General features: G+C 39.5%; 1 protein-coding gene across 1 annotated transcript in view; it reads right to left on the reverse strand.

The window, feature by feature from the left end:
- The window catches only part of r3hdm4 (R3H domain containing 4), a 29,991-nt gene extending 9,269 nt beyond the window's left edge, over window positions 1-20,722 (reverse strand). The window contains exons 1-3 of the mRNA XM_059991523.1: window positions 20,602-20,722; window positions 12,924-13,078; window positions 1,729-1,844 (exon numbers count right to left, since the gene is read on the reverse strand). Coding sequence (XP_059847506.1) covers window positions 1,729-1,844; window positions 12,924-13,078; window positions 20,602-20,657 — 327 coding nt within the window. The 5' untranslated portion in view covers window positions 20,658-20,722. The remainder of the gene's footprint in view (window positions 1-1,728; window positions 1,845-12,923; window positions 13,079-20,601) is intronic.
- Between the last annotated feature and the right edge of the window lie 5,526 nt (window positions 20,723-26,248).

The raw sequence follows: 26,248 nt of genomic DNA on the forward strand, positions 1-26,248 counted from the left end.
CAAGTGTCCCGTATTTACCTGCTACTTTTGTCCCTTATTTGGGAGTGAGAAAGTTGGCAACCCTAGTCGTATCCCACCCTCTCTGTTCAGGGATGGGTTTTCCAGTTTGACAAAGCTGGCTTCTTTAACCCCTCTTTCAAACCACCTATCCTCCCTGTCCAAAATGCGCACATGGTTATCATCAAAGGAGCGTCCCTTGTCCCTTAGGTTTAGATATACAGCCAAGTCTTGACCTGAGGTGTTAGGCCTCCTACGTTGGGCCATCCGATCGTGAAGTGTTTGTCTTGCCGATAAACAGATCCTTGTCAAACTGAAAAACAGAGGGGGTGAACAGAGGGGGTGGGGTACGACACGACCTATCAGCTACTTACAATGCTGTCCTAACATCTCCACCCATGTCTCTACAATAGTTCACCGGTCCATTCATGCAAAGATAAGGCCAATGACCTTCTCATTACTTCTACGACTTTTACTGATCCTCATGTGATTGCTAGACCTTTAAACAACTCACAGAGTTTATAAGCCGGAAAACTACCCATCATGGATCAGAACTGAAGAAGCCTCTGGGATGAGTAGCGAAACGTCTTCTGGACAACACAGCAAGTCCAGTTTCCTTGATTTACTACTGCTTGACACCCACAAAATGCTGGGTATGGAAATTAATTAACAGTCGACGTTTCAGGCCTTAAAAATTCATCAGGAAGGGGAGAAGATGTCAGAATAAGAACTGGGGGGGGGAGGGGAAGAGGGAAGGTGATAGGTGAAGCCAGATGGGTGGGGGGATGGGGGATGAAGTAAAAAGCTGGTAAGTAATAATTGGACACATTAGTTCATGGCCTCCTGTACTGCTGAAATAAGGCCACTCTCAGGTTGGAGAAGTAACACATCATATTCCAGATATGTAACCTCCAACCTGATGTCGCAAACATTGATTTCCTTCCAGAAATTTTATTTCCCGCTTCCTCTTCTTCTATTCCCCACTCTCACCTGTTACCTCTTCTCCTCACCTGCCAATCACTTCCTCTGGGTCTCTTCCTCCTTCCTTTTCTCCCATGGTCCACTCGCCTCTCCAATTAGTTTCCTTCTTCTCCAGCCCTAAGCCTTCTCTAATTATTACCTCTTGGCTTCTGACTTCGTCTTTCCACCCCCACCCACCTGGCTTCAACCATCACCTTATGACTTGTCCTCCTTCCCCCCCCCCCCCACCACATTCTTATTCTAGCATCTTACCCCTTCCTTTCAAGTCCTAATGAAGGGTCTTAGCCGGAACCAGACTGTTGATTCACTTATACAGATGCAGCTTGACCTGCTGAGTTTCTCTAGCATTTTGTGTGTGTTGCTCTGGACTTTCAGCACCTGCAGAATGTTGTGTGTTTATGGTATGCAGGACCGAAAGGCTTTCACAACTGCAAGATGTGTAAATGGAACTGAACACTGTGTAAACATCCTTATTTTTGACATTGTGATGTAAAGAAAATCACCGATGAAGCATCAGAGATTAATAGAACTGGGGCATATCCTGAAAAATTCTTGTTAACAATACTATCTCTATTACTGCTGAATGACAATGCTATCTCTAAAACAGAATCATAATGTCATCTCCATTAGACCCCTTAATTGTGCAGAATCAATGTAAACATAAAATCTCATTCATTCAAATCTCTTAATTCTGATGCTACATTATTTCAATCAAATTGAAGCTGATGAATTGTTAATAAATTAGAATACCTCGATATAGTCAACATTACAACAAGCTTCTGTGAAGATTGTTGGGGAAGCTGGATCTGCCTCGACTTCATCCTTGACGCAGTCATCTTGTTCCATAAGATTCATCAGATAATGAGCTATAAAGTAAGTGAATTAAAGTGAAGTTTGACTTTCATGGAGCAGTAGTTACAGAATAACACAAAGCACTACTTCTTAATGGTTGAAGAACTGGATTTTACAGCCACAGCTAACCAATGGTGCTCACAGTGACTTGAACAAGAGTTCCCAATCTGTGACAGGAACCTGCCCTTTTGCTATGTTGGTTCCTGTCTGATGACAATTCAAAAAGATCCCTGGTATCCACAAATGGTCATAATCAATAAATAACACTCAGGGAGCAAATCAAAATTAAAAGACACAACTTTTAAAAGTTGATACTTTTACACATTTTGCAAAGCATAAAATGTGCACCTGATTATAAGTGACTTGAAATAATAGCCAAACAAAACAATTTTGAAATACTTAGCTGAAATTACAACCTTCACACTTAAGGATCTTGGAGAAGTTTAATGGATGATTTTATATTTAATACTCCATGAAGAAGTTATTATCTGGTTGAAATGTCACACTATTGTATTGTGCACCAAGCTGAAATTTTGCCAGTTCATTGAATTCTACAAGTTATACTTGGAAAGGACTCCAAAAAGATTGCCCTGCAGAGCAGTAATAAATCATGAATGGTATCTCTTAGATTTTGCTATTTAATTTATCATGGTGTCAATGACTGGCAGTTTCACCATCATTATTGGTAAAATCCAGGCCAACGTAACTGCAGTGAAGTAATGAGACTTTGCTTCATGGTATTTCGTTCTGTCTTAAAGACTTTACATAAAGGTTGCAAGGTTATTAGCTTTTGTCCAAATCCAACAATCAAGTAGTGAAATGGTTCACCCATGGTTTCGGAATTGCAAAACCAGTCAGTTCAGTTTTAGGACCAGCAGAAAAAATGCAAACTACTATTTTCTTATGGTACAGGCAATTCCAGCATTATGACCATTCAGGTTAAGGAAATTTGTGCTTACAGAATTCACAAATCACTATGCAAAATTTTGAAATACAAAATAATATTTACACTGGAATTTATGCAGAAAAATAGTCAACATAATATTTTTACAGCTTACATTTATAGGGCATATTCAGGTGACCCAGCTTCAAGTCATAGATAATTGTGCCTTTTTTTTTATGAATGCAACCATGCTGCCAGTCTGTTCCATCTCCCCAGCCCATCGCCCCAATAACATGGGTGTTGTTTGTACAGGAGGGGGAGGCTACTCCGCCCATCCAGTTTCCGCTACCCTCAGGACCATCTCATTAATCCAACCTATTCACTCATATAAGTGGTTTATTAACGTGGGCATCATTGTCTTATCAGCCATTTATACTAAGGGCAATTAACCAGCAGACCTTGGAACATAGGAGAAAACAAGTACTTGTAGGAAATTGATGCAGTCATACGGGAACGTGCAAACTTCACATGGACAACATCATCAGAATCACAATGTCAAAATTGAAGCTGGGTAGCTGGGGCGGTCATCTCGCTGAATTATTTGCAGAGATTTACACAAATTGTAACTTGGTGCATTTCAAACACCAAGTTACAATTTGTGTAAATCCATAAAAAATACTGCAGATAGTGGAACTATAAATTTAAAATAAAAACCCAGAAAATACTTAAAACTACTTAGCAGTTCAGGTCACACTGATGGGAGGAGAAATAGAATCAGCTTTTCAGGTCAAAGACCCTTTGTCGGAACTCTGTTACACTAACTTTATTTCTCTTTCCATTCTTGCAGTCTGATCTGCTGAGTATTTCCAGCATTTTTGATTTTAAGTACAGAGTTACAATGATGAGAGGCATTGATCGTCTGGATAGTCAGAGGCTTTCTCCCAGGGCTGAAATAGTTGCCACAAGAAGACACAGGTTTAAGGTGCTGGGGAGTAGGTACAGAGGAGATGACAGGGGTATGTTTTTTACTCAGACAATGGTGAGTGCGTGGAATGGGCTGCCGGCAACGGTGGTAGAGTTGGATACGATAGGGTCTTTTAAGAGACTTTTAGATAGGTACATGGAGCTTAGTAAAATAGAGGGCTATAGGTAAGCCTAGAATTTCTAAGGTAAGGACATGTTGGGCACAACTTTGTGGGCTGAAGGGCCTGTATTGCGCTGTAGGTTTTCTATGTTTCTATTAATTTAGCAGAAATGGTCCATAATCAGAATTTCAGACTTGTTTGAATAAATAAGGTTCTATCTATTGTTTGTTGCACAAATTCAGAATCTATGCTAGTTACTCTTATTGGAATCTCTAGCCATGTTCATTATATATTTCAACCCTCTTCTGAAAGGCTCGTCACTGGAAAATTCCACAAGAATTTTGAATTCCTCTTCAAAACTAAAGAATTTCTTTTACTTTTGTATGAACAAAAGGAGTAATGAATAGAAATGTCAAAGCATTTCAATGAATATGCCCAAACACAGCAATTGAAATCACGTTTTATTCTGAAGCATGTTAATCATAGATATTGTTCAGAAAAAAAGCCAGGTTTTCCAAAATTTGTAGCAAAATACCTTTTGTAGAGGAGCAAGAGAGAGTGCTGCAAGAGAATGAGGGAATAATGAAGGACAAAAAAAAGAGAGGGAAAGAGATATGTCAAGGGAAAGGAAAAGAGAGACAGAAAGTGAGTGAATACAGAGTAAGAAGTAGAAACACAACAAAGAATTAATCAGATACCAATGCTTTATATCCATTGGCTTGAGAGGCAACTACTTTTGGGGTAAATACATGCAACTTTTATTGATGGAAACCTCTCTGGGTCCTGTTGTTTACTGTTACAGAATTCTGGACTATTCAGTGTTCCATTCCTGAGAAATGTCTGTAAGCAGCCTTTATTTTACTTAGAGGTACAGTGCACTAACAAGCCCTTCCAGCCCAACAAGCCTGCACCACCCAATTACACATGTAATGAATTAACCTACTAACCCATACATCTTTGGAATGTGGGAGGAAACCAGAGCACTCAGTAAGTCAGAAAGGTCTACAGTTCCCCACATCATACTGCTCAACGTGCACTTGCTGTAATTCTTTCATTTCATTCATTACTAACCTAAACATTCCTCATAAATTAAGATAAAGAATGATATATTGTAATCAGTCATTAATGAATACCATAAAACATTTTATTATTATTGTTTTGAAAAATACTTTAAAAATGTCTGGGAGTATTTGCATAAAGTTGTATTTCACTAAGTCAGATCAATCTGAAACCTGGGAAGCGCTTTTAAATCAAACTAATTTTTGTATGTGTACTTATCCAACACTGGCATATAACCTATAATGTATATCAGCTCTATGATACACTCCTGCAATGTATATATTATTTTCACAGGTTTTCCTACTCCTCTGAGCTCTCCTATCAAGACTAATGAAAAATCTCAGGCATGCAAGCACTTCCAAATTCCCACCATTCATCCAGATCTAAACTTGAACATATAATTACCACTTTTTCACTGTTGCTTGGTTAGAATCCTGTAATTCCCTCACAACAGCATCATGGAAGCAATTCATCAGCTCCCTAACAAGTTAGGACATGCAATAAAAATGTTTATCACTGTGACCTACCTTCAGAACTAAGAGAAGTTGACAAGTGTTGAACTTTAGAACTCGACTGTCCTAAAATGTTCTAAACTCCATCACTAGACTTACAGAAAATAAACCACTGCGGTGCTACTTGTAAGACTATCTCTAAAAGTGTTAGAATGTTTTAATGATTTTTTTCAATTGCTAAACAACTTAAAATGAGAAATGTACTTGACCCATTTACTATCTAAAAAAATAGTACGGTACAACACAGGCCCTTTGGCCCACAATGTTGTGCCAAACCAATTAAATTAGTAATCAAATGGCTAACTAAACTATTCCCCTCTGGCCACATAATGCCCATATCCTTCCATTTTCCTCACATTTGTATCTCCTAAAAATCTCTAATATTAGTTCTACCACCACCCCAGCAGAACATTCCAGACACCTACCACACTCACTGTGTAAAAATCTTGTCCCACACATCTCCTTTGAACTTCCCTCCTCTCACCTTAAATGTATGCCCTCTGGTATTGGACATTTCAAAAAGATATTGTCTGCCTAGTCTATCTATGCCTCTCACAATCTTATAAACCTCTGCCAGATTTCCCCTCAGCCTCCGAGAAAACAATCCGTGTTTGTCCAAACTCTCATTAAAGCAGATGCCCCTAATCCAGGCAGCATCCTGGAAAACCTCCTCTGCTCCCTCTCCTAAACCTCAACATCCTTCCTGTACCGGGGAGACCAGAACTGTTATATAAAATTGAAATACAATTTCCTGAACTCAATGCCTGACTAATAAGGGCAAGCATGCCACATACCTTCTTAACCACCTTATTAAAATAGTGTAGCCATTTTCAGGGAGTTATGAACTTGGACCCCAAGATCCCTCTGCTCATTAAAACTAGGATCATCTAGAATTATTAGGATGAAGATCTTGTTGTTAACAGTGTACTGTCTCTTAACATTTGACCTAGGATTTTTCTAGGATTATCACTGGTTCCCTTCTTGAGTAACAGAGTCCTTCGGGACCTTGACTGTGGCTTAAGAGGACACAAAGGTATTGGTCAAGGCCTCAACTATCTCCTCCCTTGCCTCTCTCAAATCCCACCAGGCCCTGGGATGAAGATCTTGCTGTTAACAGTATACTGTCTCTTAACATTTGACCTACCAAGCTTCACCTTTGGCCAGTTTAAATGCCAGCTGCTATTTCTTGCTTATATCTGCAACTGAACCATATCCCATTGTATTCTTTGCCAGCCTTCTACACCATCAATTTTTGTATCATCTGCAATTTACTAACCCACCCATCTGCATCTTCATCCAGGTCATTTATATACCTGACAGACAGCAGAAGACTATCCTGTCTTCTATGGGCAAGACAGTTATAATCCAAAGGGCAAATTCACCATAGATCCCATACATCTTAATCTTCTGGATGAGCCTCCCATGAAGGACCTTGTCAAAAGCCTTACTAAAATCCATGTAAACAACATCCACAGCTCACCCTCAACACCTCATCAAAAAAAAACACGATCATGTTAGTAGGACATGACCTGCCCCACACAAAGCCATGCTGGCTCTCCCTAATTAGCCCATGGATTCCAAATGCTCTTAAATCCTATTCCTAAGAATTCTCTCCAGTAACTTCCCTATCACTGACAAGAGATTCACCAATCTATAGTTTCTAGGATTATCACTGGTTCCCTTCTTGAGTAAGAGTCCTTTGGTACCTCGACTGTGGCTTAAGAGGACACAAAGGTATTGGTCAAGGCCCCAACTATCCCATCCCTTGCCTCTCTCAAATCCCACCAGGCCCTGGGGATTTACCAATTTCAAGATTAATTATCATTCAAAGACACACATGAATACAGCCAAACAAAAGAGCATTCCTCCGGGGCCAAGATGCAAAACACAGTATCGACAATCACACACGGCACAAAACACATACAATTATGAAAGCAGTAAAACATACAGTCACAAACAATAAATAAGTAATATAGCACAGGTGCCTGTGTCATGGCCTGTAGATTGATGGTGCATAGGATGTTGTCCTGGAGCCATGTTTCTGCAAGGACAAATACGCAGCAGTTCCTCATCACACGCTATGCAGCTGCAGATGAACAAAATCCAGCTTAGTGCTCTTTAAGAGACCCAACGCTACTTTCTTCTTTACCTCATAGTGCCCTAGCCTGTCAATATGCTCAACATTGATCTCCCAATCCCCCATGTCTTTCTCCTTGGTAAATACTGATGTAAAGTACTCATTAAAGATCCACATCCTCTGCATCCAACAAATACGCCTCCCTCTTTTATCCTTGAGTGGTCCAACCCTATCCCTTGTTATTCTCTTGCTCCTGGTGTATATGTAAAATACCTTGAGATTCTCTTTAATCCTTCTTGCCAAAGACTTTTTATGATCTGTCCTGATTTTCCAAATTCCCTTGACTTCTTTTCTGGCTTTTTTATTTAAGGGTTGGGTTTGATTCTAGCTTCCTAAGCCTTAGATACTTTTCCTTTTTTTCTTGACTAAATTCATCACTTCTCTTGACATCCAAATTCTTCTAAACTCTAGTAAGTACAGGCCCAGAGCCATCAAATGCTACTCATGTTAACACTTTCATTTCTGAATCATTCTCATGAACCTCCTCTGGACTGAGCCCCAATGCCAGCACATCTTTTCTTAGATAAGGGGCCCAAAATTGCTCACAGTACTCCAAGTGTGGTCTGATCAATGCCTTATCAAGGCTCAGCATGAGATCCTTGCTTTTGTATTCTAGTCCTCTTGAACTGAATGCTAACATTACATTTGCCTTTCTTACTGCTGACTCAACCTGCGAGTTAACCTTTAATTACAGCACCTCTGATTTTTGAATTTTCTCCCAATTTAGAAAGTAGCCCATACCTTAATTCTTCCTAACGAAGTGCATGATCATGCACTCCCCTACACTATGTTCCATCTGACATGACTTTGCCCATTCTCCTGATCTGTCTTCCTGCAAACATCCTGTTTCCTCAGCACTACCTGCCCCTCTACCTATCTTTGTATCATCTGCAAACTTGGACACAAAGCCATCATTTCCATCATCCAAATCATTGACATAAGTGGCCCCACGCTGACCCCTGTGAAACACCATTAGTCACCGGCAGCCAACCAAAAAAGGCTCCCTTTATTCCCACTCCTTGCCTCCTGTCAGTCTTCTGTCCATGCTAGTATCTCTCCTGTATTACCACAAGTTCATATCTTGTTAAGCAGCCTCATGTGCGGCACCTTGTCAAAGGCCTTCTGAAAATCCAATTACCAATATCCACTGACTCTCCTTTATCTATCCTGCCTGTTATTTCCTCAAAGAATTCCAGCAGATTTGTTGGACAAGATTTCCCCTAGTAGGAAAATTAGCTGACTTTAGCTTATTTTGTCACGTGCCTCCAAGTATCTTGAAACCTAATCCTTAATAATAGGATAAATTTGATCATATTATGATCACTGCTTCCTTATAGTTCCTTTATCTTAAGCTTCCAAACCAAATCTGGGTCATTACATTACACCCATTCCAGAATTGCTGTTCCCCTTCTGGGCTCAAGCACAAGCTGCTCTAAAAAGCCACCTCATAGGCACTCTACAAATTCCTTCTCTTGGGATCCAGCACCAACCAGATTTTCCCCATCTACCTGCATATTGAAATTCCTCATGATTTTCCTTTTTACATGACTGTTTTATCTCTTATTGTAATTTGTAGGCTACGTTATGGCTACTGTTCAGAGGCCTGTATATAACTCCCATGAGGGCCTTTGTATCCTTGTAATTCTACATCTTCCAATCCTATGTCACTTCATTCTAAGGATTTGATTTCACTTTTTACGAACAGAGCCATCCCACCTTCTCTGACTATTCTTTCGATATAGTATATCCCGAGATGTTAAACTCCCAGATCTTCTTTCAGCCATGACTCAGCGATGCCTACAACGTCACACCCACCAATCTCTAACTGCGCTGCAAGATCATCGACCTTATTCCATGTACAGTGTGCATATAATCACAACATCTTCATCCTTTTCAATTTTGGTATCATGTTAAACTTTAACTCATCCAATGACTGCAATTTTTCCCTATCATCAGCCTGTCCTTCCTGACAGTCTCACTACTCACTACATACCAACTGCACCATCCTAGCCCTATCACTCTGGTTCCCATCCTCCTGCTAAATTAGTTTAAAGCCACCCCTACAGCACTAGCAAACCTGCCCGCAGCAAGGATATTGGTCCTCCTTGGGTTCAGGTGTAACCTGTCCTTTTTATACGGGTTATATCTTCCCCAGAAGATATCGTAAAGTTCTATATTAGGGAAGATGAAGTCCACCATGACAACCGTATTGTTTTTACACCTTTCCTTAATTTGCCTGCACATCTGCTCCTCAATGACCCAGTGGCTATTCGGTGGGGGGAGGCGGTCAGGAGTAGAATCCCATTAGAGTGATTGCACGCTTCCTTATTTTTAAGTAGACTCAGAGAACGAGCCCTCCATTATATTCCCTCTGAGTGCAGCTGTGATATTGTCCTCGATTAAGATTAACATCGCCACCTCTTTTACCTCCCTCTCTATCTCTTCTAAGTCATTAAAATCCCTGGGATTTTAAGCACCAGTTCCTGTCCTCCTCTAAGCCAAGTCTCTGCAATGGCCACCCTCATCATTGTTCCATGTACAGATCCATACTCAAATTTCATCATTTTTACCTATAATACTCTTGGCATTAAAATACACATGCTTCAAACTAGTCAGTCTCATTGAATCTATTACTTTGCTCCAGCCTGTTTTTACTGGCCTTGACATCTACCTTCTTGCCCATCCCTTCACTTCTGACTTGGTGTTCCGGTTCCCAACCCTGTGCCAAACCTGTTTTAACCCTCCCGAGTAGCACTAGTGATCCTCCCGGCCAGGATATTGTTTACCCTACAGTTAATGTGCAACTCGCCCCTCTTGCTCAGGTCACCCCGTCCCAGAGAAAGTTCCAATTATACAAGAACCTGAAAACCTGTTTTCACAGAGATATTTAAAATACTTTTGGAAAACAAATAAAACTGTAGGTATGAAAATCTGAAACAGAAACAAATGTTTTGGAAGAATTCAGGCAGTTAAGTAGCATTTGTGGAAAGAAAAAACAATCAACCTTTCAGATTGAAGACATGTCCTCAGAATGAGATACCTCACTTTATGGTGCCACATCACCAGCCTTTGATCTTTCCAAGAATACTTAATCTAGCTTAAATCTGAAATATCAAAGAAGTCACTTCTCAGCCAAATATTTAAACATAATTTTATGGTCCCACGTCACCAGCCTTTGATCTCTCCAAGAAAAGTTGATCTATTGTGAACCTAAAATATTAAAATTAATTATCAGACATTTGAAAACAACTGAAAAGGTCCTCAACACCAAGCTATCTAAAGGTTGCATTGCATTCCAGGACAAGGAATCATGATCTACCATTTGCTACCTAGCCACAGCTCACTCCCTGTTCCACCTCACAGCACAATCGTGACATCCAGTTCACAAGGTTGGTTGACTGGAGCCACAGAACTGTAAGTGGTAACTGAGGCTGTGGAAAGAAAGCAAGAAGTGCGTTGGGGTAATGGGCCAGGTTCAACCCTTCAAAGGAAGTGTCTGCCTGGTTTCTTAACCACAAATGTATTCAAACTGCACATCATTTCTGCACACATTTTAACTGATCTATTTGTCCAAATATACAAGTTGCAAGAAAAAGTTTGTGAATCCTTTTACAATTACCTGGTTTTCTGCATTAATTACTCATAAAATGTGGTCTGATCTTCACCTAAGTCACAATAATAGGTAAACACAATCTGCCTAAACTAATAACACACAAACAATTGCACTTCTTCTTGTCAATACTGAGTTCATCACTTAAACAATCAGAGTCTTGGTTCAAATAAGTATGTGAGCTTCTGGGGTAATGCCTTCTACAACAGCTATTTGGATTCAGGTGTTTCAATCAATGAGATGAGACTGGAGGTGTGGGTTGTTGAGGTGCCCTGCCCTTTAAAAAATACACACAAAGTCAGGTTAATTAGAGAGCCTGCTCTTCTCAAGAAAGATCTGTTTATGTGCACCATGCCTCCATTAAAACAATTTTCAGAGGACCTTAGAAGAAGAATTGTATGAAGCTGGAAAAGGCTACAAAAGCAATTCTAAAGACTAGAGTGTTCATCAGTCCACAGCAAGAGAAATTGTCTACAATTGGAGGAAATTCAGTACTGTTGCTACTCTCCTTAGCAGTCCTGAAAGATCACACCAAGAGCACAAAGTGCAATGTTAAAGGAGGAAACAAAGAACCCAAGAGTATTAGCAAAAGTCCTGCAGAAATCTCTAGAACTGGCTAAAGTCTCTGTTCATGTGCCCACTATAAGAAAAACACTGAACTATAATGGTGTTCATGGAAGAACACATGGAAGAAACCACTGGTCTCCAAAAAAAAACCGTTGCTGCACATCTCAAGTTGGCAAAAGACCACCTGGATGTTCCACAACGCTTCTGGGACAATGTTCTGTGGACAGATGAGACAAAAGTTGAACTTTTTGGCAGAAATGCACACTGCTACATTTGGAAGAAAAAGGGCACTGCACACCAACACTGAAACCTCATCCCAACTGTGAAGCACGGTGGAAGCAGTATCGTAGCTTGGGGCTGCCTTGCTGCCTTAGGGTTTGGACAGCTGGCAATCGTTGAGTGAAAAATGAATTCAAATTTGTATCAAGATATTTTACAGGAGAATGACTGGTTAGGTGTCTTTCACCTGATGCATAATAGAAGGTGGATGATACAATGATCTGAAACATAAGAATAACCCAACAGCAGAATGGTTTAAAAAGAACATTTGTGTTTTGGAATGGCCAAGTCAGAGTTCAGACCTTAACCCAATTGAGATGCTGTGGCATGACCTGAAAAGGGCTGTTCGTGCAAAGTATCCCAGAAATATTGATGAACTTAAATACTTTTAGTATGGAGGAACGGTCTAAGTTCCTTCTCACTGCTGTGCAAGTCTAATCAGCAGAAACAGGAAATGTTTGGTGGAGGTTCTGCTGTTAAAGGAGGTTCCACCAGTTACTAAATACAAGAGTTCACATACGTTTTCCAGCCTGGACTGTGAATGTTTACACAACTTGTTTAATAAAAACATGAAAAGTACAATTGTTTGTGTGTCACTAGTTTAGGCAGATTGTGTTTCTCTATTATTGTGACTTAGATGAAGATCAAACCACATTTTTATGAGTAATTAATGCAGAAACCCAGATAATTGCAAAAGGTTCACAAACTTTTTCTTGCAACTTAGATATGCCTGGAGTTCAAAATGTAAATGCATTGATAGCACAATGATATGGAATCTTCAGTAGCTGTGGAAATAGAACTTTATACTGTGTTGCACAATAGGAAGTGTATTTACTCACTAAGCCTTTAGGGAAGTTGAGTAAGACAAATTGTTTCGATTATCTACAATTCAAGCCAGTTTTACTTCAGAGAGAGAAAAAAGCATTGTGGAAATTTTGCATTGTTAAAATTCACTTCTTACTGTTCTCCAGTCTTCTCAAACTTTTTCTTCCCTTTGCTTTGGGAATGAGATCAGAGTTACGGATTGCTTGATTGATGTAGTATTGCTTGCGTTTTGCAGGTGATGTGCGCTTTGCTGGAGAGTACTGCAGAGGAGGAAGGCAATCTTCAATCAGGCTGAGAATATTAAAAAAAATCATTAAATTGGTACAGAATTAACACCTATTTTACAATTTCCTATTACAAAAAATGCAGTATTTACCAAGTTCTCTAATAGGATGAACTGAGGCTAGTTATTTCCTCTTTTACAAAAGGTACAAATTTGTAGCTCATTAAGGAGACATAGTTATTAAATAAGCCTGATATGAAAAATTGGTGCAGGAATAGGCCAATTGCCATTCAATACAATTGCAGTTGGTCTGATTGCAACCTAATCTCCACATTTTTACCTAGTGATTCTTCATATACTTATTTATCAAGGAAGGATTAATTATTGACAAAAAAGATAATTTCTATATTAAAAAAAATAACTTTCTGATCCTTGATCAATGCCTCGACTAATAAAGGCAAGCATGCATACCTCTTCTTTAGCAACCACCACCTGTGGTGTCACTTCGACCCCATGATTCTTCTGTGCATCAACACTGATAAAGGTCTTGCCATTAAGAATATACTATCTCTTTGTTGTGCCTTTGCAAATACTTACCAATTAAAATAAAAGCATGCATGCCGGAGATGGCTTTAACTGGTGTAGTGATGAGAGAGCGAGAGACAACAGATCATATGTAGTGCTACGGGGAGTCATTGATCTAAAAGAAATAGATCAATACATCACATTTCCTCCCCCTTTAAATTAATGTAATATAAAACTATATGCAGAAAACATTAAATTTCCCTTTCACAAACCATATTCAAATAAACATGCATTCACAAAAAACAGTCCATAACTAACTTTACTATTCTAAAGGTTCAGTCTTTTGGGTGCCTCTGGACCTTTGGAGAGGCATCAGGTTTGGCAGGTGTCTTGTCAACGACAATGTTCTCTTGGTGCCTCTAGGCCTGTGGAGTGGGAGCAGTTTTGGCCAGTGTCTTGTCTAAAACAACATTCTCAGTTGCTGGTGTCATATTGCTGTCAATGACATGATCATCATTGAGTGGCAAGTCCGCTGGCTGTCTTGTTGGATGCAATTGTCTTCATTTGAGCTTCCAGCGTCTGGTCCACATGACGTCTCCACGTCTGATCTCCAACATCCACTGTGTACACCAGTGGTCTAATTCTTGTAGCTCTCCTATTGGGTGTCCACTTGTCCTCTCGGTAATCCCATGCTAGGACTTCCTGTCCATCCTCGAAGCTCCTTGCTGATTCACTTGGCAACTGGCTGAACTATTTATTCTGCACTTCCCTCTGTCAGTCTGGTTTTGGGAGGTCCATGTGAAAACTCATATTCCTAATCATGCAGGTGTTTGATTTATCACCACATAAACAGAGTTCCAATACACAAAAAGGAAACTGTCCACCTTGTGTTGTAGAGAAATGTCTTCCATGTCCATTATTTTAATAGACTTATTGAAGGTTTGGATAAACCTTTCAGCTAACTCATTCATTGCTGGGTGGCAAGGAGCTGACTTGAAATGTCTGATGCCTTTTTTCTTCATGAACAGTCAGAATACTTCTGACGTGTATTATGACCCGTTATCACTCACAATTTATTCCGGTCAGCAACTTCTGGTGAAGATAGTCCTTGGTGGAGACAGTCTTTGCTGAGGTGCTGGACTTCATTGGTTTAACCTCAGGCCACTTCGAATGAGCTTCCACAGCAATCAGGAACACGAGTCCATGAATGGCCCAGCAAAGTCAATATTTACTCTTTGCCACAGTAATAGCGGCCACTCCCATGGGTGTAACGGTGCCTGTGCAGATGGATTTTGAACTTTTTGGCATCCCATACAACTTTTGGCCAAGTCATCAATCAGTTTATCTATTCCTGGCCACCACACGTAGCTCTGGGTGAGACTCTTCAACGTGACTGTCCCCAAGTGTCCTTCATACAGATTCCCCAACACTCTGGTGTGCAGTTTAGAGGGAACCACGATATGGGATCCACACATCAGCATCCTTTGATATACTGACAGTGGTCTCCCTATGAACTCTGGAAACAGGGTCACCATGAGATGGCCATCCCTGCAGGGTGATTTCATTGACTTTTCACATTCTTTGTTTCTCTTTTCATTTCTGAAGTTGCTCCCGGCAACTGGTCACAGTATGAAGACTCTTCTTCTTCTTCTTCTTCTTCAGTTGCCAACAGTGGAAGATGTGATGAGCCATCAGCAATGCCATGTTGTTTGGTACCTTTCAACTCTATGTCATAAGAGTGGGCTCCTAGGAACAATGCCCAATGTTGTAACCAGGTAGCAGTCATCACTGGAATTCCCTTCCTAGGATTGAAAATTGACACAAGGGGCTGGTGATCTGTCACTGGTGTAAACTTTTGTCTGCAGAGGTAGTGATGGACCTTCATTATTACCCCATACTAAACTAAAGGCCTCTCAGTTGATCTGTGCGTTGTTGCATTCTGCACTCGCCAGTGATCTTAAATCAAACACAATTGGACGTTCAGATCCATCTTTTATAGTGTGTGACAAAACAGCTCCAATGCCACAAGGGGATGCATCACACGTCAATCTGATGAGCAGCAATGGGTCATAATGGGTGAGCAGTTCATCTGAAGTTATTAGTCTCTTTGTTTCCTTTTTCTGACCATTCCCACTTTGCTCCTGTTTGCAACAGCGCGTTCAATTGGTGCAGCACTGTAACAATGTTTGGGAAAAACAGGTGGTAGTAATTTACAAGGCCCAAGTATGACTTGAGTTGTGACACATTTTCCATTTTGGGTGCCTGTAGCACTGCTTCCGTCTTCTGTTGTGACTTATCCACATAATGAGATTTCATTCTTGAAAAACTCAAATTTCTTTCTCTTTGTGCGCAGACCATATTCACTCAGTCTGGTAAGGAACTTTACCCAGGTTCTAGGTGTGTTTTTTTATAATTCTTGTCAGTCACAATGATGTCATCAAGGTAACATTGTGTTCCTGGGATATCTTGGAGCACTTGTTCCATTGCTCTTTGCCAAATTGATGGAGCTGATGTGACGTCGAAGTCGAGATGATTATACTGGAACAGTCCCTTGTGAGTGTTGATTATGAGGATCTTCCTGCCTGACTCCACAATCTCAATTTGCAGATGGGCTTGTAACAAGTCCATCTTTGAAAACCTCTCCCTATCTGCCAAAGATGCAAATATGTCTTCTATTTGTGGCAAGAGATACTGCACGTTGCACAGCACATGAATGATGCTCATTTTAAAATCCCCACATATGCAAATGGCTCCAGCCTTCCCTTTCTTGATCACCAGGACAACAGGCCCAATCACTCCACTCAACCATGGAAAGAATTCCAGATGCCTGGAATTCAATATCCACTTTCCGACAAAGTGCATAGGCACTGGATGCACTTTACGGAATCTTGGTGTTGCTGCTTCATTCAATTTATTTCTGGCCTTCATGCCTTTGAGTTTACTGACACCCTTCTCAAACACCTTCTCATTAAGCATCTGAGACAGTCATTAGTTAGTGCTACCATTCGGGCTGCAGTTGCCTGTTGATAAGACATTGAGAGCTCTAATTATGTGCCAGTCTAGTTGGATTTTTCGCAATCATTCATATCCAAAAGGTGACGGTCTTCCACTTTTCTATGCATGAATCTCCAACTGCCATGTTTGGTCTCCATGTGTCACATTCACTTTCAGTTTGCCTTAGGAAGACTTTTCTGCCTATGTAGGTCTTCAGCATCACTGAGGTTTTTTTCTAATAGTAGCATAGAAAACAGTCTGTTGTAGTCAGCCTCTGAAATTATAGCCAAAGCTGACTCTGTGTCCAGTTCCATTTTCAGTTTTACACCAGACACATCTACTGTGATCCATATGATTTTGTGATCTGCTTCAGTATTACCATGCAATTTTAGGCATGACAGCTCACCTTTATCAGACTCTGTGTTTTCTGTTTCATAGAAGCATTTGCTTAGTTTTGTGTTTGAAACTTTTCACTTGGTTGTGCTTTTTGACTGACTTGCAGACTCTTTATGTGACCTTGACTGTGACACTGACTGCATAGTTTTTTTTGAACCAACAGTCATTTGCATCATGGAAGGATTTGCAACATCAATAACATTTTTGACATTTTGCACCATTCAGGGACATTTTGTGCATTTCACATTCTAACCTCTTTTTCTGTAGCTCAGCTGCATCCTTTGCTGCAGTCTCTAATGATATTGCAATGGTCAATGCCCATATAAGGTTAGGTCTCTTTCTGACAGATGCCTCTTCTGAGTGCTTTGACTATGCATGCCACATACAAGCCTGTCCCTTAAAGCATCAAAAAGTCCATCTCTAAAGTCACAGTACCGGGAAAATTTGCACAGTTCTAAAGTGTATTCAGAAATGCATTCATCCTTTGACTAATTCTTTTTGTAAAATCTAACTCTCAGCTATTACCAGCAGTTAAGTGCTCAAGTGATGTTATAAAATTGTAATAATTTTGTTGAATGCCTTGCTTGTTGGCTTTTCTGGGGTCACTAGGTTGTGCAGGAGACTCAACATCCTAGCACCCATTAAGCTAAGAAACGTGGAGGGGCTTTCTTTTGCTCATCCACAGTGTTCGCCTTACAATACAGTTCAACCCTCTCGATATACAACTCCGAGCCTTCATTAGCACTATCAAATTCGTCAACTTCCCCAACTGAAGCTTCCCCAAACTGAAACCACCACGTAATTTTCACTTTAACTTTGCTAGTTGTACATCTTTCACTGTGTACTATGCTGTACTCACACATCCCTTTTGTTAGCGTCCATGATGGCCTACTCTGTACTGTTTAAACCTTTCCTCTCACTGTTTCATCCCATAACTGTCAGTGCTGTTGGTGATATTCTCTGACATTCAGGTTCGTACTTGTCGATTTGTTATGTCTTTGCAACTACATTATCAATTAAAATAAAAGCATACACGTGGGAGGTGGCTTTAACTGGTGTATTCACATTGCAGTGAGAGAGAGTGAGAGATAAATGCGCATGTGTAGACAACAGATCATACGTAGTGCTAAGGGGAGTCATTGCTTGAAAAGAAATAGATGCATACTTCACGCTCTTTACATTTTTTTCTTCCACAAGTGCTGCGTTAAACTTAAATGGAAGGAAAGACACAAAAAAAAATTGAAGTGTATAAAATTGGGAATGCTAAAGACAACAGCACTGGAACTTTGCACAGCTGCAAGATATTACATGGTGTGGGAAGTTAGGGTGCTCATGGAGGGATTGAAATCAAGGATGGATTTTAAAAAGATGACTCTTGATCAGGTCCTAGAGCAATGGAATGACCAACGAATGGATTTGATAAATGCTTGTGGGAGAGTTGCAGAGTTTTATTGATGTCAAGTTTATGAAAGATAGATTAAGGGAAATCAGGTAGGTATGTAACAGATTACCCAAGTCTGAAGATAAGATGATGGAGGAGGGTTTTAGTAAGTAAGCTGAGGCAGAATGGAGTCAAGCAATATTATAGAGGTAGAAATTGATGGCTTTGGTCACACCTTAAATTTTAAAAAATTATACTTAGTTGTTAATCCTCTAGTTCAGCCTTACAGTTAAAGAGGATATGATTGGACTTGATAGGTTCACCAGCATCAAGATCTTTAAAAGTTATTAGATGGAGGAAATTATTTGGAATATTGTCTGAAAGCATGGAAGCGACTCAATCATAACTTTCAAAAGGAGAAGTGAATAAAGAACATTGTTAATGCTTCAGATACAGTTTTGCACCATACAAGGCACTGCACTTCTGGAAGTCACGGCCCTCATAAGGTGCAAAAGAGATTTACTATTTTGGTCCCAGGAGCTAAGGATTTCAACTGCAGTGGCAAGAAACTGAAGAAGGTGAAGTGATCTCTGAATGGCAGGCACATTAAGAAGAGATTTGATGGGGATCTTCAAAATCGTGAATAGTTTTAACAGAAACTACACCTTTTTAAAAATTATTTTTGGACACCTTTTAGCAGTTTTTTAAAATCCCCATACTAACATCAATCATTGGAAGCCAAAATAAAATACTGAACTTGAGACTAATATACAGCTCCATAAAACAACCAGCACAGACACAAAAAACCAAATGGCCTACTTCTACTGAGAATAGTAGTGTAAAAAAATGAATGTAAATGGAATCTATCCATTTGATAATCCAGAAGATGCCACCACTCACTCGGCTACCCCACAGACTCTAGGCAGCAGGTCTTAGGAGTGCAGATAAGGGGTATTAACATCTAGTCCTGCATAACATAGCAAGTTACAAGTTATAATGAAAAATGTTAATGTTGCCAAGGCCTTGACAAAAAGTATTTTCATGGATCTCTTTTGTCCAGTTCTACACTGAATTGCAAATATCTGAATCATTTCCAATTATCTTTTGCTATGAGGAACACGCCAATGAGTAATGGTTACATACACAAAATGCTGGAGGACTCAGCACGTCAGGCAGCATCCATAGAAATGAGAAGCAGTTGGACCAAGACCCTTCTTCAGGACAAGAGTAATAATTTTTCGTTTGGCTACATGCAGCATTATTTGTAAGGCCTGGTTGTTTTGACAAAGGTGCATGCCCAGTTGACATTTCTGAATAAATGCCTTTCATTCCTTTGTACATCAAAAGGGATTGTGGAAAAAGAACTTCCCTGGATGCCCTACAAAAAGAAACCAGCAGCCTCAAAGGAAACAAGCTGACATGAAATCTCTCAGATTTGACTCCCTGCTACTTCGAGCTGACAATCTACCTGGCACCCTACATCCTGAGAACCTTCCCAAAGCAAAAAATCAAAGAGGCCACAAAATAACCGACACAATGTAATCTATTTGAAACCATAAACTGTTCCCCTTCTGGGTGCGTTAATGAGTGAAGCATTTCTTTTTAAACCCGACATCAGTTTTCCTCTCATTTTGGGGGAAAGCTGCAGTCTACCCCTTCCCATTCCAGTATCATTGTTAATCCACATAAATTCTTGTCCAGGTGTCGATTTTAACCACCTGGACCCGGCTGGACGCCCGAGAACAGCTTATAACTCATATACACCGGTTAAGCACTAGATCCTTTTTTCAAATGTTAATTTTAAGTATAATATGGTAGATTCATCCATTACCACCCACGGTTAAAGTATTATTATCATAATGGCATCAATTCTTCCTATTCTTATGGGTTCCACTCTCTGTGTAGGAGGGCCTTCAGCTTAAGTCTTTCTACACGTTACTGTGGGCCACTGAACCAAGCATCGGTGCATCCTTTAGTATGATCTCTGGTCTTGGGAATATGCTAGCAGTCAAACCAAATTCCCACAAAGAGCAAAGACAGTCATTACTAACGATTTGTACCCCCTCCCCAACCTCGCGTCTCTGAGAGTCGCGCTGCGAGTGAACCCAGCCGAACCCACCTTCCTTTTGACCCTGATTGGTCCAAAGGCACCATCAATCATCACATTCGCAATATATTGTTCCGGGATTGGTTCCTATTCTGTCAATCAAATGTAACCTCGTAACTTTCCTACAAAAGAACTAACCTACAGATATTGTAAGGAATTAACTACACGAGGGTGCAGAATTTACTTACACATAGTCTTCTGATTCCGTCCGGTCCGTTACATCGTTCCGGTTCGCGATCACCATCCTGGATTTCGCGAACACAAAACCAACAGCGAATAATCACCCTCCCTCGCGAAGGTCCCGCCCACCCTTTGCGTCACGTACCACGTGGTTCCTAACTGACGCCATCCCATGACGTCGCTGAGGTGTTGGCTGTGTTTAGTAGTGAAGTGGCAGTGGTCTTGATTCAGTCAGTTACTAGAGAACCTGTTTGGGCTGAAATATATTTCAAAATGTACATCTACTTTAGTGTTTTAATGAAAAATAGCCTCCTTCCTTAATTGGAGATACATATATCTGCAGATACTGTAATTTGAATACACACATCGACAGATTTTTGCCCACCCACAGCGCTTTTCATGTTATTCCAGATTCTAGAACATTGTGCCTTCACGAGTCTGTCATTTCAGATGGTGTCTAACCAGCTGAGGTCCTCCAGCAGTTCTTTCTTCCCTGAATTTATCAAACTTTCGCATATTCAAAGGCGGCTTTGTGGCCAGGAGTTTGTTGGAAAAACGGATGCTCATGTCTTGTGAGATTTTTAGGTTTGAAATTATTGATTGGGAAGTCATTTGTACAAATAACACATACAATTTGTTACAAATTGAATGTTCTAAAACAAAAATAGGAGTGTTATTGCCCATATGGCTTTTTTGAAAGTTGTGATGAGCACCTCTTTGAACTGTTGTGGTTCTTGTGGTAAAGGCGCTCCACAGTGCCATAGTTAGGTTGTTGATGATAATGAGTAGTGTCAATATCAAAAAGCAAAAACAAATGGAAATACAGCATGGAAATAGGTAATCAGGTTTATATTATTTTATAATATAAATCTACTTTATATTAATCCTACCCGAGTCCATTTTGTTCTCCACCTATATATATTAATCTAGCTTTGATTAGACTGAGTATAATTTCAGATAATAGAATATCAGGGAAGTAATAAGGAGTGATAATTGATGAGATTTGATGTAGAGAAATGATGCATTTTAGAAAGAAAATGAGAAAGGATATGTACTTCGTTTTAAACAGGTGGTTGTAACAGACAATCCTGATGATTCCTATATTCCTAAAAGTGAACAAGTTGAAGACTTAGAAATGAAGCCTTTATGAACGGAGACAGTATTATGTCCGTGTATTGTAAACCTTTATAAATCTCAGGTTATATTCCAGATAAATTGCCATGGCATCTTCTAGGTATGATATACAAGTACTTGAAAGTGCAGAGAGATTACTGACAGGAAGGAGAGATCTTTAAAAATGGCATTGTTCCTCTAAGATCAGAGCAGGAAATAATAAGGAGCCATTCAAAAATTTAAGAGCTTTTACAAAGATCAGATAAATCAAGGTGGAAACAAGGCTAGAGAGAATGGTATTAAGATGGGACGTAAAAAATATATTTTGCTGGAACAGATAAAACATACAAGGTAGATAAGGCTACGGGTTACAAAGACGGACGAACAAAACACAAGGCTCTAACTGAATACAGGTTGTGTTAGAAACAAACAGATAAACAGAGTACAAATGGAAATAAAATTGACATGATAGCCATTACTGAGACATTATTGCAGATGATATAGATTGGGAACTGAATATTGTGTATTTGATATTTAGGGGCATTGAAGGTAAAGTAAAAGAACAATGGAGATAATTTTCTTTTTAACTGACAGGTTTTAATGTTCTGAAATGAATTGGTTGTGTGGGTGATGGAGGAAGATTCAATTGTAACATTTGAAAAGGATTGAAGAGTAGGCTGAATGATATCTTTCTGTGATGTGAGGTTATGTAGTTTAAATTTTGACAAAATTTACATTGCTTTTAAAAAAATCATAATTCTTCAGTTACATAAAGGGTAAGTTAAATTAATTAGCTTTTCAAAATTTCATCATGGTAATTTTTCTGCCTTCTGCCTACAGCTAGTTTCATCAATTCCAAATAGCACTGACTTCATATGAATGTCATAAATCCCTGTTCTCAGCTCTATCAGTGATAACTCTAAAGTACTGGTGGGTAGTAAACTTCTGGCTTATTTTTGAATTTGTTCTCTTCTTATTTTCATGCTTTTTAAATGTAGTTTAAATTCTCAATCTATAATAGTGAAATTTGGATTCAAATTCTCTGGCCTCTGAATGTCTCATCCAATAACGTGTTCATAGCACAACTGAACCTCTTTAATTCTTGTGAGAAGAAAGTCACCTTTAATTTTTTTCTTCATTTTTTTCTTGTTCCCATGCAGGGTCGATGAGCTGCATATTTACATTTGCGATTCACATTTTCTCCTGGGCTTTCATCTCAGTCAAAAAGAATGTATTTATTTCAAATGTCCAATATTTGAACTGCTGAAGTGCTCTCCATTGAGAATGCAGCTTATTCTAGAGAGGAGAAGGAAGGAAGCAGTGTACTACCATGAGCTTCCCTTCCATAGATGAGAGCAAATATTGTTTAGAAAGCTAAGCGTATAAAAGGATTGTCAAGTATAGCACCAATACCTTGGAATTTGGGAGTCCCATTCCCCATCTCTAACCTGAACTGAGCTAAAAGTATGAGATAGCATTAGAACATAGAACAGTATAGCGCAATACAGTCCGCTCAGCTTACTATGTGTACTGACTTTTTAACCTACTCCAAGAGCAATCTAACCCTTGCCTTCCACAGAACCCTCTGTTTTTCTTTCATCCATGTACCTATCAAAAATATCTTTTAAACCTCCTGAATGTCCCTGTGTTAGCCACCACCCCGGCAACACATTCCATGTACTCAGCACTCTGTGTGTAAAACAAAATTTTTAAAAAACTACCCATCACTTCTCCACTACATCTCTTCGGCCACCAGTAGGGTATTCACTGCTTTGATCCTTTGCTGCGATTTAGTAAGAAACTGGTTGATCGAATAATGGCTTTTGCTTTCCTGATCCCTTTTTGGGAATCAATCTCAGCCTAGAATATTTCTTTTTAGCAATATGCTGTGGAATAGGCCCTTCTAGGCCTTTAAGCTGTACCACCCCAACAACCCCATTTAACCCTGACCTCATTACGGGACAATTTACAATGACCAATCAACCTACCCAGTACATCTTTGGACTCTAGAGCTCCTGGGGAAATCCCATGCATTCCATGGGGAGGACATACGGACTCCTTACAGACGGTGCTGGAACTGAACTCCAAACTCCAGATTGCCCTGAGCTGTGATAGCATCATGCGAGCCATGGTGCTACTGTACCATTCTTAATGATTCAGTATCCACAGTTGTATGAGCTGGAGACTTTCAAAACTTCACTTACAGTATTTTGAGAGAAGAGAAAGGGCAAAGAAATCTTTGAATGCAGTGAGACATGAAAAAGCATCAGGACTTTCCTCATCACCCGAAGCCCAATCCTGAGCATTAATTTGGCTGTCCCTCCATGTATGGCTCAGGTTAGAGAGGGGGAATGGATACTCACCCTCTAATAGAGGTGACTTGGTGCAATAGTCTAAATCCAGTGAATTATACTGCAAGCTATATTTTCAATTGTACAGTATATTGCATGTTGATGGAAGAGGTGACTAAGTGTATTCAATAGATTTGCATGGTTTAATGTATGACATGGAACATCAACCACACCCCATGAAGTTCAGCAAGTCCTTGGTCAAAGTCTCATTTTGACAACTGACTGAAAAGATGAGAGGCTGTAGGATCCAGGGCAATTTGGCAAGTTGGATCTGAAGTTGTCTTGTTGACAGGAGCCAGAGAGTAATGGTTAAGGGTTGTTTTTGCAAATGGAAGCCACAATGATTTGATGCTGGAACCCTTGTGTTCATTACAAATATTCACAATCTGGATGTGACGGTGGGATGTATGATTAGTAAGACACCAAAAATTGTTTGTTGTTGTTGATGATAGTGAAAAGGCTCATCTTCAGCTACATATGGTATTAGTTTGTAAGATGGACAGAAAAGCAAAGATGGAATTTTATCAAGAAAAATGTGAAGCAATGCACTTTGAGGTATATACAATGAAAAAACAGACTTTAGGGAGTACTAAGGAGCTGTAGTACAGTTATATAAAATGTAAACCACAGTGGATCATTGTGTGCTATTCTGGTCACCACAATCTAGAAAGGACTTGTTTGTACTGGAGAGAATGCAGGATAAAATTCTCCTGGGATGGAGAATTTCAGTTATTCGAAGAGACTGGAAAGGCTGTTTTCCTTGGAGCTGAGGAAGTTGAGAGGTGACCTGACTGAATTAAACAAAATTATGATGAGCATAGATTGGGAGGAAGTGAGAAATCTTTCCCCTTAGTAGAGATGCTTTTAACTAGAGGAGATAGGTTTAAGATAAGGACTAGAACTTGAGAGGACTTAAGAAATAATATTTCACCCATAAGAAGGTTGAAATCTAGACTGCACTGATAAAAGGGATGGTGGAGACAGATACTCTCAAAATATATACATATTTAGATGAACACTTGAAACACAATACAGAAGGCTAGTAGAAAATGAGATCAAAATAGATAAGCTTGGCACATCTATGACTGCTTCTAATATAATTCTTGTAACTTGTCACCAATAATTTGTGAATTTGCTACATACATCTTATTTACATAGATTTTTTTTGTAAAGTTGATAAAATGTTTGCTATTACAATTGAGTCTCCATTACAGTTATCAGAATCAGGTTTATTATCAATGACGAATGCAGTGAACATAGTTGTTTTGCTGCAACAGTGCAGTGCAAAGTCTTACAATTGTCATGAAAATAAATAAATAACACAAAAGGCAAATAATGCCATTCAGAAATTTGATGGCAAAGGAATATAAACTGTTCTAAAAAAGTTTAGTGTGTGTCTTAAGGCTCCTCCCCTATAATAGTAATGCAAAGACTGAATGTCCTGTATGGTGATGGTCTTTAATGATGGATATTGCTTTTGAGACACTGCCTCTTGAAGATGTCCTTGATGGTGGAGAGAATTATGCCTGATGGAATGGAAAATGTACAACCCTCTGTGGCCATTTGTAATCCTGTACATTGGAGGTTCTGTACCAGGCCGCAATGCAACCAGTACATCTGTAGAAATTTACAGGTGATTTTGGTGACACACCAAATCTCCTCAAACTGCTAATGAAGTACAGCTGCTGATATTCCTTCTTCTTGATTGCATCAGTACCATACCTATAATTTTCCCTGCCCTTATTTGAGTTGATTTCGTACTTATCCTTATAGTTTATTTTTCACCTCTTCCTTATTTTCTTTATTACTATTGATAACTATTGATAATTGATCATTGATAAATATTTCTGCCTGCTGGTAAATAGTCCCACACCAGAAGAATTGAAGAATGCAACAATAATTATTCTTCATAAAAATAAAAGAACTACAACGGATTGTAAGCAATATTGCAGTAAATCTGCTCAGTATAGTTGAAAAAGTGCTTGCATGTACAGTACTATGTAAAATATTTTTTTATATTGTTTCAGATAGCAAGACCTTCACAGAACCCTGATCTCAACATCATTGTGGCTGTCTGGGATTACCTGGAGAGTCTTCAGAAGAACTGTGGCAAGTTCTGCAATGAACAAATTGGAGCAAATTTACCTGCTGATTTTTTTTATATGTAAAACTGCAGGACAGTGGAGAGATT

This window comes from Hypanus sabinus, chromosome 16, assembly GCF_030144855.1.
Source record: "Hypanus sabinus isolate sHypSab1 chromosome 16, sHypSab1.hap1, whole genome shotgun sequence".
Lineage (NCBI taxonomy): Eukaryota > Metazoa > Chordata > Chondrichthyes > Myliobatiformes > Dasyatidae > Hypanus > Hypanus sabinus.